This window comes from Oncorhynchus keta, chromosome 3, assembly GCF_023373465.1.
Source record: "Oncorhynchus keta strain PuntledgeMale-10-30-2019 chromosome 3, Oket_V2, whole genome shotgun sequence".
NCBI lineage: Eukaryota > Metazoa > Chordata > Actinopteri > Salmoniformes > Salmonidae > Oncorhynchus > Oncorhynchus keta.
In genome coordinates, this window is record NC_068423.1 from 3,887,976 (window position 1) to 3,902,194 (window position 14,219).

Consider the following 14,219-nt stretch of genomic DNA (forward strand, 5'->3'; position numbering starts at 1 on the left):
GTCAAAAGTTTACATACACCTTAGCCAAATACATTTAAACTCAGTTTTTCACAATTCCTGACATTTAATCAGAGTAAAAAATCCCTGGTCTTAGGTCAGTTAGGATCAGCACTTTATTTTAAGAATGTGAAATGTCAGAATAATAGGAGAGAATTATTTATTTCAGCTTTCATTTCTTTCATCACATTCCCAGTGGGTCAGAAGTTTACATACACTCAGTTAGTATTTGGTAGCATTGCCTTTAAATTGTTTAACTTGGGTCAAACGTTTCGGGTAGCCTTCCACAAGCGTCCCACAATAAGTTGGGTCAATTCTGGCCAATTCCTCCTGACAGAGCTGGTGTAACTGAGTCAGGTTTGTAGGCCTCCTTGCTCGCACATGCTTTTTCAGTTCTGCCCACAAATTTCTATAGGATTGAGGTCAGGGCTTTGTGATGGCCACTCCAATACCTTGACTTTGTTGTCCTTAAGCCATTTTGTCACAACTTTGGAAGTATGCTTGGGGTCATTGTTCATTTGGAAGACCCATTTGCAACCAAGCTTTAACTTTAACTGATGTCTTGAGATGTTGCTTCAATATATCCACATGATTTTCCAGCCTCATGATGCCATCTATTTTGTGAAGTGCACCAGTCCTCCTGCGGTAAATCACCCCCATAACATGATGCTGCCACCCCTGTGCTTCATGGTTGGGATGGTGTTCTTCGGTTTGCAAGCCTCCCCCTTTTCCTCCAAACATAACAATGATTATGGCCAAGCAGTTCTATTTTTGTTTCATCAGACCAGAGGACATTTCTCCAAAAAGTACGATCTTTGTCCCCATGTGCAGTTGCAAACCATAGTCTGGCTTTTTTATGGCAGTTTTGGAGCAGTGGCTTCTTCCTTGCTGAGCAGCCTTTCAGGTTATATCAATATAGGACTTGTTTTACTGTGGATATATATACTTTTGTACCTGTTTCCTCCAGCATCTTCACAAGGTCCTTTGCTGTTGTTCTGGGATTGATTTGCACTTTTCGCACCAAAGTACGTTCATCTCAGGAGACAGAACAAGTATCCTTCCTGAGTGGTATGACGGCTGCGTGGTCCCATGGTGTTGATACTTGCGTACCTTTGTTTGTACAGATGAACGTGGTACCTTCAGGCATTTGGAAATTGCTCCCAAGGATGAACCAGACTTGTGGAGGTCTACAATTTTTCTCCACTTCGTGGAGTGGTTGAAAAACAAGTTAATGATTTCAACCTAAGTGTGTGTAAACTTCAACTATATATAAGGAATAGTGTGCCTTATCAGATGCATATGAAATGTGAGTTAGTAGTTAGTTTACTAACCAACCTCTACCATTAGTAGCAATTCTCAATGGATTCATTGGACTTAAGTCTATGATGAGGCAGAATGTCTGTGTCTTGAGTTCTGGAGTGCGTCTTGAACAAGTGTGTAGACAAAGTGTGAGATAAAAGGCATAGTTGTATGTTAACCTGTGGACTGGGTGTGTGAGTTAGGTGTCCGGACCAGTCGGTTTGACTGGGCGGGTCTCTGTAATTTGGGAGACATCCTAGAAGACACTGAGGCAGGGAGAAAGAAGAGAGAAGGTTAAATTTCCCGACAATCAACTGGCAATATATTATTATAAGCTTCACCTATTACTTTTCAAGACTGCACACAGTGCAAACTTAAGAAATAAGGCCCGATGAGGACACAGCCCTTAGCCGTGGTATATTGGCCATATATCACAAACCCCCGAGGTGCCTTATTGCGATTATAAACTGGTTACCAACGCAATTAGAGCAGTAAAAATAAATGTTTTGTCATACCCGTGGTATAGGGTCTAATATACCACAGTTGTCAGCCAATCAGCATTCGGGGCTCAAACCACCCAGTCTATAAAAACAAATAATTCATGACTGCCATGTACACTTTCTGGAGTAACACATCCACGTAGACACACAGATATCCCATTACAACACAGATAACTCCCCGAACACACACAAACACACCCACTAATAACTTCACTCACCTCCGTTGACGGGCCTACCAGTGTCCGACGGAGACAGAGAGTTGGAATGGGGGGTGGGGGGACTAGCTGAAGAGGGGGCGGCGTTGGCCGAGGCCGGACCCCCAGGGGAGGCAGGGGCGTAGGGGCTGGCAGTGCCAGGGCTGCCCTGGGAGTGGTGGGGGGAGTAACCTCGGCCAGAGAGGGGGCTGCTGCACTCCGAAGACGGGAGAGGGGGCTGGGGGCCACCAGTGGCCAAGGGCAGGTGAGGTTTGGGGGAGGAAGAGGAGGGAGGGGCTGAGCGGTAGCCGGCGCTCATGCGGTTGTGACCTTGGGGTCCGCCGCTTCCTCCTCCAGGGCCTCGCTCCGCCCGCTCGCGTTCTCCTCGCATGCTGCCCCCCGATGCGCCAATCTCCCTAGCTCGCTGGGGTAACGGAATGTATTTGCCTTCCCTAAAAGAGAGAGATAAACAAAGAAAGAATGGGGGGGTACTGTAGATCATGTTTTCCCCAATCCATCCACTGCTGCCAAATACTTTCAGCATGATGAGGGGATGAGTTTGAGCAAGGTGAGGGGCAGAATCACTAACCTTGATCACATAATGAGTATTTAATTGGGATGCCAGTTGATTTGTAGACCAGCCATTCTACTCAGTCGGAATGAAATGTGGTCAATCTCAAATACACAAACCACTGAGCAGTAGCCAATAGTGACACCCCCCCCACACTAGCCAAAGGACACATCCCAATTTTCCACCCTTCTCCCAAAGTGTGGACTTTTTTACTCACCATCATGTATTTAAAAACATGAAATCATTGGCTAGAAAGAGTTAATTTCCACCATTGTTGAATCCATGAAGTGCACACTTCTGGGAAAGGGTGGAGAATTGTGATATAGCCAAAGAATACAGCCTGATCGGAGCATTCACCTGCTGACTATGCTGGGGCTGTCGCAGCCTTTCTCCCTCTCCCTGGGGCTTCCCCCCCCCTGCTCGCCACTGCGCACCACAGCGCTGCACTTGTCCTCCTCGCTCTTGCCCTCCTCGTTCTCCAACGAGACGCGTTGGCGGTACTGGGGGCTGGACTCGATCTCACTAGCCATGAGGGCGGCACGTGCCTCCCGCTGCCGGAAGCCCTCTGTGCTGCCCCTCTCCAGATGGACCCTGAGGGACAGGGAGGGAGATGGCGAGAGAAAAGGATAGAGAGATGGTGAAGATCAACACAATGCATAGATACATATATACAAACAATCATGTATGAAGATCAGATCTGGGTTCAAATACTTTTGTGTTTGCTCGAGTCTGCTTGGAGTGCCAGATGGGCGAGAATTGCAGTTTTGGGACTCCTCTATTGGATTATTAAGCCAGACATGCTCAAACAGGAACAGATTAAGTATTTCAAATTATCTTTCAAGTATTTCAAGCCCAGCTCTGATGGAGATTCAGGGGAATATTCTTTCAAAAGGTTGTCCTTTTGCTTAGACTGTTTAGGCCTTGAAGACTGTTTTTTTTGTCTTGACATGGAGGTGGACTTACGTGTACATTGAGAGGCTGGAGTCGTAGGTAGACTCGACACCGAAGTTCACCTTATTGTAACGAAACATTTCGTTGGCATCCCAACCGTTGGCCTGAGAGAGGGCGAGAAAACTTTGTGTAAGTTGCCAGAGCCTGTGGCGGTAAGCTCCAGGTTGTGTGTGTCAATGGAGGCTCCTCAGAGGAGGAAAGGGCGGACCATCCTTCTCAGTAAATTTCATAAAAATGTAAAAAGTGAAACTATACTAAATATAATCACAACGCCAAATAATTAATTATAACACATTGTTTTGCAATGTAGGTCTACAGTAGCTTCAACAGAACTCTCTGGGGTAGCACCATGGTGTAGCTGGAGGACAACTAGTTTCCGTCCTCCTCTGGGTAAACTGACTTCAATACAAAATCTAGGAGGCTCATGGTTCTCACTCCCTTCCATAAACTTACACAATAATTATGACAACTTCGAGAGGATGTCCTCCAACCTATCAGAGCTCTTGCAGCATGAACTGACATCTTGTCTACCCAACCAAAGTAATCGAGAATTAATCTAGTACTGAAAGAATTAGCTACATGTAGCTAGAACTGCAGAGCATAAAATGTGGTGGGTAGTTGACTAAAAGAGAAAGACAATAGTTGAAAAGTTTTGAACAAATTCATTTCTTCAAAAATGGAGAGAGCGAGAGCTAGCAATATTTCATTGTATTTAAAAAAAAGAATTGTACGTTCACTTGTTTAGCTAGCGAAGGCAGCTAGCTAGTCTACTCAAACACCTAGCTCAAACAGAGAGTGATACTATGAAAGCTCGCTGGCTATCAAACACTGGAACGCTTCCAAATCAAGGTAAGCTTTTGGTTTTATAAATGTATTGCCACCGGGGCCTGCCGGTGTAACTGCTAAACTGCTTGCTGTACTGCATGATTGCAGCGGGTTATAGTAGCTATGTGAACAACGATGTAGACAGTGTGTAGCGTTTATGGTATGAAGGTTTGGCTTGGGAAGGTTCTCTCACCTGGTCACGGATAGCTACGAAGGGAAAAGGTGAGAGGAGGAGACCGCAAAGATGCGAGAAGGAATTATACAACGAGTAAAGTGATCATGCAGTTTGTATATGGCAGCTATGAAAGTGAACTGTGTTTGTGGGTGACCAGGGGTGTATTCATTTCGCTGATTGTGTTGAAAAATGTTTCTTAAACTGAACGGGGATAAACATACCTGAATTTATCCAATAGAAACTTTAATTTTCAACTGTTGGACTAATGATTACACCCTAGATCAGCTGGATGCAGGCAAGAATGTGCAAGGCGGTAGAGGGCGGGTCCCAACAGAGATCATTGCGGCGCTGTCTGCATTTTTAATTCTGCGGGCTGGAGCGGGCAGACAGATGACGCTGGGCAAAAAACATTCTTGTTGTCCCTCAGATTATGTGGAAACTGTCATCTTTCTGCTTTGTATGCGTTAAACCACATTTATGCTTGATCTGTAAATGAGGCCAAATCAAGCTCTGTACCGCATCACCGCGCACCTCTCAAATTGTGAAACAACGCAAAAAGGCTCCGTATAGCTCCGCATTGACATGATTGGTTGACGGTAGGTGGAGGAGGTACGTCCTGTATAAACACAAACTCACTTCCTTGACAACTTCACACAATAGCTCTGCTCCGCTAAGCGCAAGAAGTATGTGTCAGGAGTTCACCTAGGGGTCATGATTGGGGCTGTACCAAATGATTGATGTATTAGAATAATTGATTATGCTTATGTTCTATTAATAGAAGGGGGGGAGTTATAAAACCCCTCCCTCCTTACATTTATAGGGTCCTAGATTACAGATTAAAAATATATATACAGTGGGGAGAACAAGTATTTGATACAGTGCCGATTTTGCAGGTTTTCCTACTTAAAAAGCATGTAGAGGTCTGTAATTTTTATCATAGGTACACTTCAACTGCGAGAGACGGAATCTAAAACAAAAATCCGGAAAATCACATTGTATGATTTTTAAGTAATTAATTTGCATTTTATTGCATGACTTAAGTATTTGATACATCAGAAAAACTTAATATTTGCTACAGAAAACTTTGTTTGCAATTACAGAGATCATACATTTCCTGATTAACCTGAAAGGCTGCTCAGCAAGGAAGAAGCCACTGCTCCAAAACCCGCCATAAAAAAGCCAGACTAAGATTTGCAACTGCACATGGGGACAAATATTGTACTTTTTGGAGAAATGTCCTCTGGTCTGACAAAACAAAAATAGAACTATTTGGCCATAATGACCATAGTTATGTTCGGAGGAAAAAGGGGGCGGCTTGCAAGCCGAAGAACACCATCCCAACTGTGAAGCACGGTGGTGGCAGCATCATGTTGTGGGGGTGCTTTGCTGCAGGAGGGACTGGTGCACTTCACAAAATAGATGGCATCATGAGGATGGAAAATTATGTGGATATATTGAGGCAACATCTCAAGACATCAGTCAGGAAGTTAAAGCTTGGTCACAAATGGGTCTTCCAAATGGACAATGACCCCAAGCATACTTCCAAAGTTGTGGCAAAATGGCTCAAGGACAACAAAATCAAGGTATTGGAGTGGCCATCACAAAGCCCTGACCTCAATCCTATAAAAACTTTGTGGGCAGAACTGAAAAAGCATGTACGAGCAAGAAGGCCTACGAACCTGACTCAGTTACTTACATCAGCTCTGTCAGGAGGAATGGGCCAGAATTCACCCAACTTATTGTGGGAAGCTTGATGAAGGCTACCCGAAACATTTGACCCAAGTTAAACAATTTAAAGGCAATGCTACCAAATACTAATTGAGTGTATGTAAACTTCTGACCCACTGGGAATGTGATGAAAGAAATGAAAGCTGAAATAAATCTCTACTATTATTCTGACATTTCACGTTCTTAAAATAAAGTGGTGATGCTAACTGACCTCAGCTCACTGGTCACCATAGCAGCACCCACCCGTAGACAATTCCTCCTTTGGCCGCCTTTCCTCCCAGTTCTCTGCTGCCAATGACTGGAACGAATTGCAAACATCCCTGAAGCTGGAGACTCATATCTCCCTCACTAACCTGAAGCACCAGCTGTCAGAGCAGCTCACAGATCACTGCACCTGTACATAGCCCATCTGTAAATAGCCCATCCAACTACCTCATCCCCATACTGTAATTTATTTATTTTTGCTCCTTTGCACCCCAGTATCTCTACTTGCACATTCATCTTCTACATATCTATCACCCCAGTCTCTATCACTCAAGTGTTTAATTGCTAAATTGTAATTATTTCACCACTATGGCCTATTTATTGCCTTACCTCCCTTCCCTTATCTTACCTCATTTGCACACACTGTATATGGACTTTTTTTCTATTATGTTATTGACTGTATGTTTTGTTTATTCCATGTGTAACTCTGTTGTTTTTTGTGTCGCACTGCTTTGCTTTATCTTGGCCAGGCCACAGCTGTAAATGAGAACTTGTTCTCAACTAGCCTACCTGGTTAAATAAAGGTGAAATAAAAAAAATACAAAAATAAGACCGGTAATTTGTACTAGGATTAAATGTCTGGAATTGTGAAAAACGGAGTTTAAATGAATTTGGCTAAGGTGTATGTAAACTTCTGACTTCAACTGTACTTCCTACATATGATTAGGCTATAGTTTACTACATTGCCTGGAAATAAATATGAATCACCCATATTTCTCTGTCTAAAAATCTTCCCACTACGAAAACGTAGGCTATAGAAAAAGCTCAAGAGAAAGGTCAAATCTCTCCAACTATGCTCTCTTAAACTACATTTAGCATATTGGCTGATATAGTCCAGTAATACAGATAGCCTAATATAAATGGGCCACGTGAAAATCTCTAGTAAGTTAACCTATTTCTTAAGTTATTTTTGTGTATTTGATATTGCCTATGGGGCGCAAAATTGCTGGGACCATGGCGGGCAAGTGAGCTGCGTCACATTGGCCTAAAATAATATTGCTGTTTGGGACCAGTTCTTGTGATAGCGGGTGGAAGTCGGACCCAAAGGCAGCAGGTGCGGGTGGGGTATGAAAAGCTGCGGGTGTTGGCGGGAGCGGGATGAAGATAGCACTCCCATGCAGACCTCTACAAGGCAGTATTGAATGTGTCACTGTCACCTTGCTTACTCTCGCTCTCGAGTGTTATCTTCATCCCGCCAACACCCGCAGCTTTTCATACCCATACCTGCTGCCTTTCAGTCCGACTTCCACCCGCTATCACAAGAACTGGTCCCAAACAGCGATATTATTTAAGGCCTATGTGACGCAGCTCACTTGCCCGCCATGGTCCCAGCAATTTTGTGCCCTGTACGCAAACATTGCTGTGTGTGTGTGTGTGTGAGAGTGAGAGTGAGAGTGAGAGAGAGAGAGGCTAGGGTGAAGCAACCTCATGATGGGTAACGGGAAAATTTGAGTATCATATAGTAGCCTAAACCTATCAATGTTACATTGAGCTGGGTGAATGGAATATGAGTGCTAGTCATCCAATATGCTGAAATAGAAATAAGGCCCATAAATTGTTTTTAAATCATCCTCCCTCATCTCAAAAAGGCACAGACCGCCACTGGTGTTTGTGTGTCAAAGAGAGTGATGGTGTGTGTGATTGTCAGAGTGAGTGAGCGGAGTATAAGCGGTTGTATGTGTGCATACATATAAACGTGTCAGACTCACAGGATCGTTCTCCAAATCGAAGGCCTCTCCGTTGCCATCTCCTCCCTCCCACCTCTGCAGCACCTTCTCTTTGTCTTCCCCGTTGACACGGGTCGAGCTGACGGACGTGTCTATGAACGTGTCTGCACATACAGGGTAGAGAAGCGACCGTTATCCAAAAAGTCATGCGTGAGACAGAGAAGAGGTATATCTCTTAATCGGACCCATGAAATGTCCCCACAACGTGTGTTTATCGTAGGCAGACAACACATTGCATTCTTACACAACATAACTATGACCGCATGCAAATTACCCTAACTTCTTATTAGTTTAGCACTCAAGATGTCAACTTGGAATTTTGCCTTAAAGGAATAATTCACTCAAAATCCCCTTTATTTGTTTTATTAGTACATTGTTGATACAGTCCCCAAAAGGTTTCGCATTACAGCAATCATGTTTTCAAGATATAGGACATTCAAAAAGCAAATTGCAACTTGCCACATCATCATGATGTGCCAAATTACAATTAGCTTTCTGAAAGTCTTATATATTTTAGATTTTAGAATATTCCGATTTTAGAATATTCACATAAACCTGTCACCCATTGGATGGAATCTTGATTGCTGACATGCAAAACATTTCCCATCCAATTGGTGACAGGTTTATGTGAATATTGTAAAATCTGAATAAGAAACAGAAGTTCAATGTGATTCCACTGCATTTTCTACTGATGGTTTGGTCTGATGGTTGCGATGAATAGCATACTTGCCCAATTTGGTTTTGGCGCATGCTCTATAGACAACAGTTCGCTGATAAAGTGGAGGGGCAAGTTTATGATGATGATATGGATAAACGCAAGATCATTTTTATTTGATCATTGGCAGCCAAGCACCAATCATCATGTCACCAGCATCATTCAAACAATACCCGACCCTCAATATTTATTTCCATGGCGCTCATCACCGTGCACTTAACCGTCCTTTCTGATGAAAGGACCGTTAGCGGGGGCGGCAGCGTAGCCTAGTGGTTAGAGCGTTGGACTAGTAACCGGAAGGTTGTGAGTTCAAACCCCCGAGATGACAAGGTACAAATCTGTCGTTCTGCCCACTGTTCCCAGGCCGTCATTGAAAATAAGAATGTGTTCTTAACTGACTTGCCTGGTTAAATAAAGGTAAAAAATTAAAATTAAAAAATGAAAATGTTATGAAACAAGTTGAGGTTCATCCTATCTTAACTATGCTGTTCCACATCGAGGTGGTGGTAGAAGTAGTGAAATGTAACATATCATTGTGTGATTCCAAGTTTAGTGCGACATGATTGTTTTTATATCAATATTTGCATATAAAAGTGTGTCCACCGCAATCGTCGCATAATCTACTTCACCGCCAAAAAAGTATCCAACCTTGTCTAGCGTATTTTGTTTCGTCGACATCAGGGCATTTTACTGACAAATGTCCTTGTTCCATCAGGCCTGTCGTGACTTTTTATATGAAATAGTTGGATGGAAACCTGGTTAATGTATCCATCGACAATGACCTACAAATCCATTAAACCACTCGTCCCTTACCGGACAATGCAGACAATCTACACGTTGATCAAACACTAACCCATAACACATTCCTCCCTCCGTCCAACCCTCCCGATCCCATTTCTCCCTAGCTGTCTCAATTGATTCAAAGTTCGTCCTTCTTCCTCTGCAATTGCAAAGTGAAAACAACATGATGGAAGATCATCATTAGGTTGGCTTTCACCTGGTATGTTCTTATAGATTAGTGAAGCTGAAAGAGAGGTGAGGGGGTGACAGATTTGATACAATTGAGAAAAAGCACTCATCTGTACCTCTGGTGGCGTAGTTTAGGTCCACGTCTCGGCAGGTCATGGTGACCACATCGTAAGAGCTGAAGACCATGGTGTCGGTGATGTCCTCCCTCCGCGGCAGGGCGGGCCTCTCGTCTTCGCCTCGCTTGTGGACTGCGTCCACTGCCAGCTCACACTGCAGACAGAAGAACATTTAAGTCAAAGGGAAGTAGGGCTGACCCCAACAAAAAATACCTTAAATCGACCAAAAGGTCATCTGTTCTTTCGACAAATCGATTGGTTTACATTTTAAAAAGTGTATTTTTCCATTTTAAAAAGTGTATTTTTCCATATGTAGACACCCCCTGTGTGTTAAATTAAATCAACTACACACAAAATATATATACAGCACCAATCAAAAGATTGGACACCTACTCATTCCAGGGTTTATCTCTATTTTTAGTATTTTCTACATAATAAATAATAATAATGAAGACATCAAAACTTAGAAATAACACACATGGAATCATGTTCTTCAAAGTAGCCACCCTTTGCCATAATGACAACTTTGCACACTCTTGGCATTCTCTCAACCAGCTTCACCTGGAAACTGTTCCAACAGTCTTAAAGGAGTTCCCACATATGTTTGGACACACTTACTCATTCAAGGTTTTTTCTTTATTTGTACTATTTTCTACATTGTAGAATAATAGTGAAGACATCAAAACTATGAAATAACACACATGGAATCATGTAACCAAAAAAGTGTTAAACAAATCAAAATGTATTTTATGAGATTTTTCAAAGTAGCCACCCTTTGTCTTGACAGCTTTGCACATTCTTGGCATTCTATCAACCACCTTCATGAGGTAGTCATCCAGTAATGCATTTCAATTAACAGGTGTGCCTTGTTAAAAGTTAATTTGTTTGAGCCAATCAGTTGTGTTGTGACAATGTAGGGGTGGTATACAGAAGATAGCCTTATTTGATAAAAGACCAAGTCCATATTACGACAAGAACAACTCAAACAAGTAAAGAGAAACGACAGTCCATCATTACTTTAAGACATGAAGGTCAGTCAATGCAGAAAATGTTAAGAACTTTCCAAGTTTCTTCAAGTGCAGTCGCAAAAACCATCAAGCGCTATTATGAAACTGGCTCTCACAAGGACCGCCACAGGAAAGGAAGACCCAGAGTTACAGTACCTCTGCTGCAGAGGATAAGTTAAGTAGAGTTTCCAGCCACATAAATTGACAAATAATTGCTTCCCAGAGTTCAAGAAACAGAGACATCAACATCAACTGTTCAGAGGAGACTGAATCAAACCTTCATGGTCAAATTGCTGCAGAGACACCACTACTAAAGGACACCAATAAGAAGAAGAGACTTGCTTGGGCCAAGAAACATGAGCACAAAGACCGGTGGGAATCTGTCCTTCAGTCTGATGAGTCCAGATTTGAGATATTTGGTTCCAACTGCTGTGTCTTTGTAAGACGGAGTAGGTGAACGGATGATCTCCGCATGTGTGGTTCCCACGGTTAAACATGGTGGTGGTGTGATGGTATTTTGCTGGTGACTCGGTCTGGGATTTACTTAGAATTCAAGGTACACTTAACCAGCATGTCTACCACAGCATTCTGCAGCAATACGCCATGCCATCTGGTTTGCGCTTCAAGGGACCATCATTTGTTTTTCAACAGGACAATGACACCACACACCTCAAGGCTGTTTAAGGGCTATTTGACCAAGAAGGAGAGTGATGGAGAGCTGCATCAGATGACCTGGCCTCCACAATCACCCAACCTCAACCCAATTGAGATGGTTTGGGATGAGTTGGGACCACAGAGTGAAGGAAAAACAGCCAAAGAGTGCACAGCATATCTGGGAACTCCTTCAAGACTGTTGGAAAAGCATTCCAGATGAAGCTGGTTGAGAGAATGCCAAGAGTGTGCAAAGCTGTCATCAACGCCAAGGGTGGCTGCTTTGAAGAATCTAAACTCTAAAATATATTTTGATTTGTTTAACACTTTATTTAAATACTACATGATTCCATGTGTTACTTCATAGTGTTAATGTATTCACTATTATACTACAATGTAGAAAATAGTAAAGATAAGAAAAACCCTAGAATGAGTACAGTTGAAGTCGGAAGTTTACATACAGTGGGGCAAAAAAGTATTTAGTCAGCCAACAATTGTGCAAGTTCTCCCACTTAAAAAGATGAGAGGCCTGTAATTTTCATCATAGGTACACTTCAACTATGACAGACAAAATTAGAAAATAAATCCAGAAAATCACATTGTAGGATTTTTAATGAATTGATTTGCAAATTATGGTGGAAAATAAGTATTTGGTCAATAACAAAAGTTTCTCAATACTTTGTTATTTACCCTTTGTTGGCAATGACAGAGGTCAAACAATTTCTGTAAGTCTTCACAAGGTTTTCACACACTGTTGCAGATATTTTGGCCCATTCCTCCATGCAGATCTCCTCTAGAGCAGTGATGTTTTGGGGCTGTTGCTGGGGAACACGGACTTTCAACTCACTCGGAAGATTTTCTATGGGGTTGAGATCTGGAGACTGGCTAGGTCACTCCAGGACCTTGAAATGCTTCTTACGAAGCCACTCCTTTGTTGCCCGGGCGGTGTGTTTGGGATCATTGTCATGCTGAAAGACCCAGCCACATTTCATCTTCAATGCCCTTGCTGATGGAAGGAGGTTTTCACTCAAAATCTCATGATACATGGCCCTATTCATTCTTTCCTTTACAAATCAAATTTATTTGTCACATACACATGGTTAGCAGATGTTAATGCGAGTGTAGTGAAATGCTTGTGCTTCTAGTTCCGACAATGCAGTAATAACCAACGAGTAATCTAACCTAACAATTCCAAAACTACTACCTTAAACACACAAGTGTAAAGGGATAAAGAATATGTACATACAGATATGAATGAGTGATGGTACAGAACGGCATAGGCAATATGCAGTAGATTGAGTACAGTATATACATACGAGATGAGTAATGTAGGGTATGTAAACAAAGTGGCATAGTTTAAAGTGGCTAGTGATACATGTATTACATAAAGATGCAGTAGATGATATAGAGTACAGTATATACATGCAGTGCCTTGCGTAAAGTATGCGTAGGTGCTCCCTTGAACTTGAAGAGGCGCTGCTGCGCCTTCTTCACGATGCTGTCTGTGTGGGTGGACCAATTCAGTTTGTCTGTGATGTGCCTACCCTCTCCACTACTGTCCCATCGACCTTTTGCCACATTTCAGGCTTCAAACATAAAGATATAAAACTGTATTTTTTTGTGAAGAATCAACAACAAGTGGGACACAATCATGAAGTGGAACGACATTTATTGGATATTTCCAACTTATTTAACAAACCAAAAACTGAAACATTGGGCGTGCAAAGCGGGCAAAAAGTTATTTAGTCTGCCTGGGAGCAAGACATCCTGGTCCGTGACAGGGCTGGTTTTCTTTTGTAATCCGTGATTGACTGTAGACCCTGCCACATACCTCGTGTCTGAGCCGTTGAATTTTTGCGACTCTACTTTGTCTCTATACTGGACGCAGGGAGTTAGCTTGTTTGATTGCCTTGCAGAGTACCCAGGAATAGCTACACTGTTTGTATTTCGGTCATGTTTCCGGTAACTTTGCCCTGGTTAAAAGCAGTGGTTCGCGCTTTCAGTTTCACTTTGCGTGATTGAATGCTGCCATCAATCCACGGTTTCTGGTTTGCAGAGGGGGAATGTTTTATTCGGTCATCGGTTGCTATCAGGGAACGTCATCTTCTGGTTTGGGAATGTTTTAATCGGTGCTATGGGAACGACATCTTCAATGCACGCTCTAATGAACTCGCTCACCGAATCAGCGTATTCGTCAATGTTGTTGTTGGACGCAGTGCAGAACATATCCCAGTCCACGTGATGGAAGCAGTCTTGGAGCGTGGAATCAGATTGGTCGGACCAGCGTTTAACAGACCTCAGCGCGGGAGCTTCTTGTTTTAGCTTCTGTCTGTAGGCAGGGAGCAACAAAATGGAGTCGTGGTCAGCTTTTCCAAAAGGAGGGCGGGGGAGGGCCTTATATGCGTTGCGGAAGTTAGAATAGCAATGATCCAAGGTTTTACCAGCCCTGGTTGCGCAATCGATATGCTGATACAATTTAGGGAGTCTTGTTTTCAGATTAACCTTGTTAAAATCCCCAGCTACAATGAAT

The 14,219-nt window shown here is 42.8% G+C and overlaps 1 protein-coding gene across 1 annotated transcript in view; it reads right to left on the minus strand.

Moving 5' to 3' along the window:
• The window catches only part of LOC118363975 (ataxin-2-like protein), a 54,524-nt gene that overhangs the window by 14,628 nt on the left and 25,677 nt on the right, over positions 1–14,219 (minus strand). The window contains 6 exon segments of the mRNA XM_035745255.2: positions 1,476–1,562; positions 2,015–2,442; positions 2,919–3,152; positions 3,525–3,616; positions 8,214–8,335; positions 10,032–10,185. Coding sequence (XP_035601148.2) covers positions 1,476–1,562; positions 2,015–2,442; positions 2,919–3,152; positions 3,525–3,616; positions 8,214–8,335; positions 10,032–10,185 — 1,117 coding nt within the window.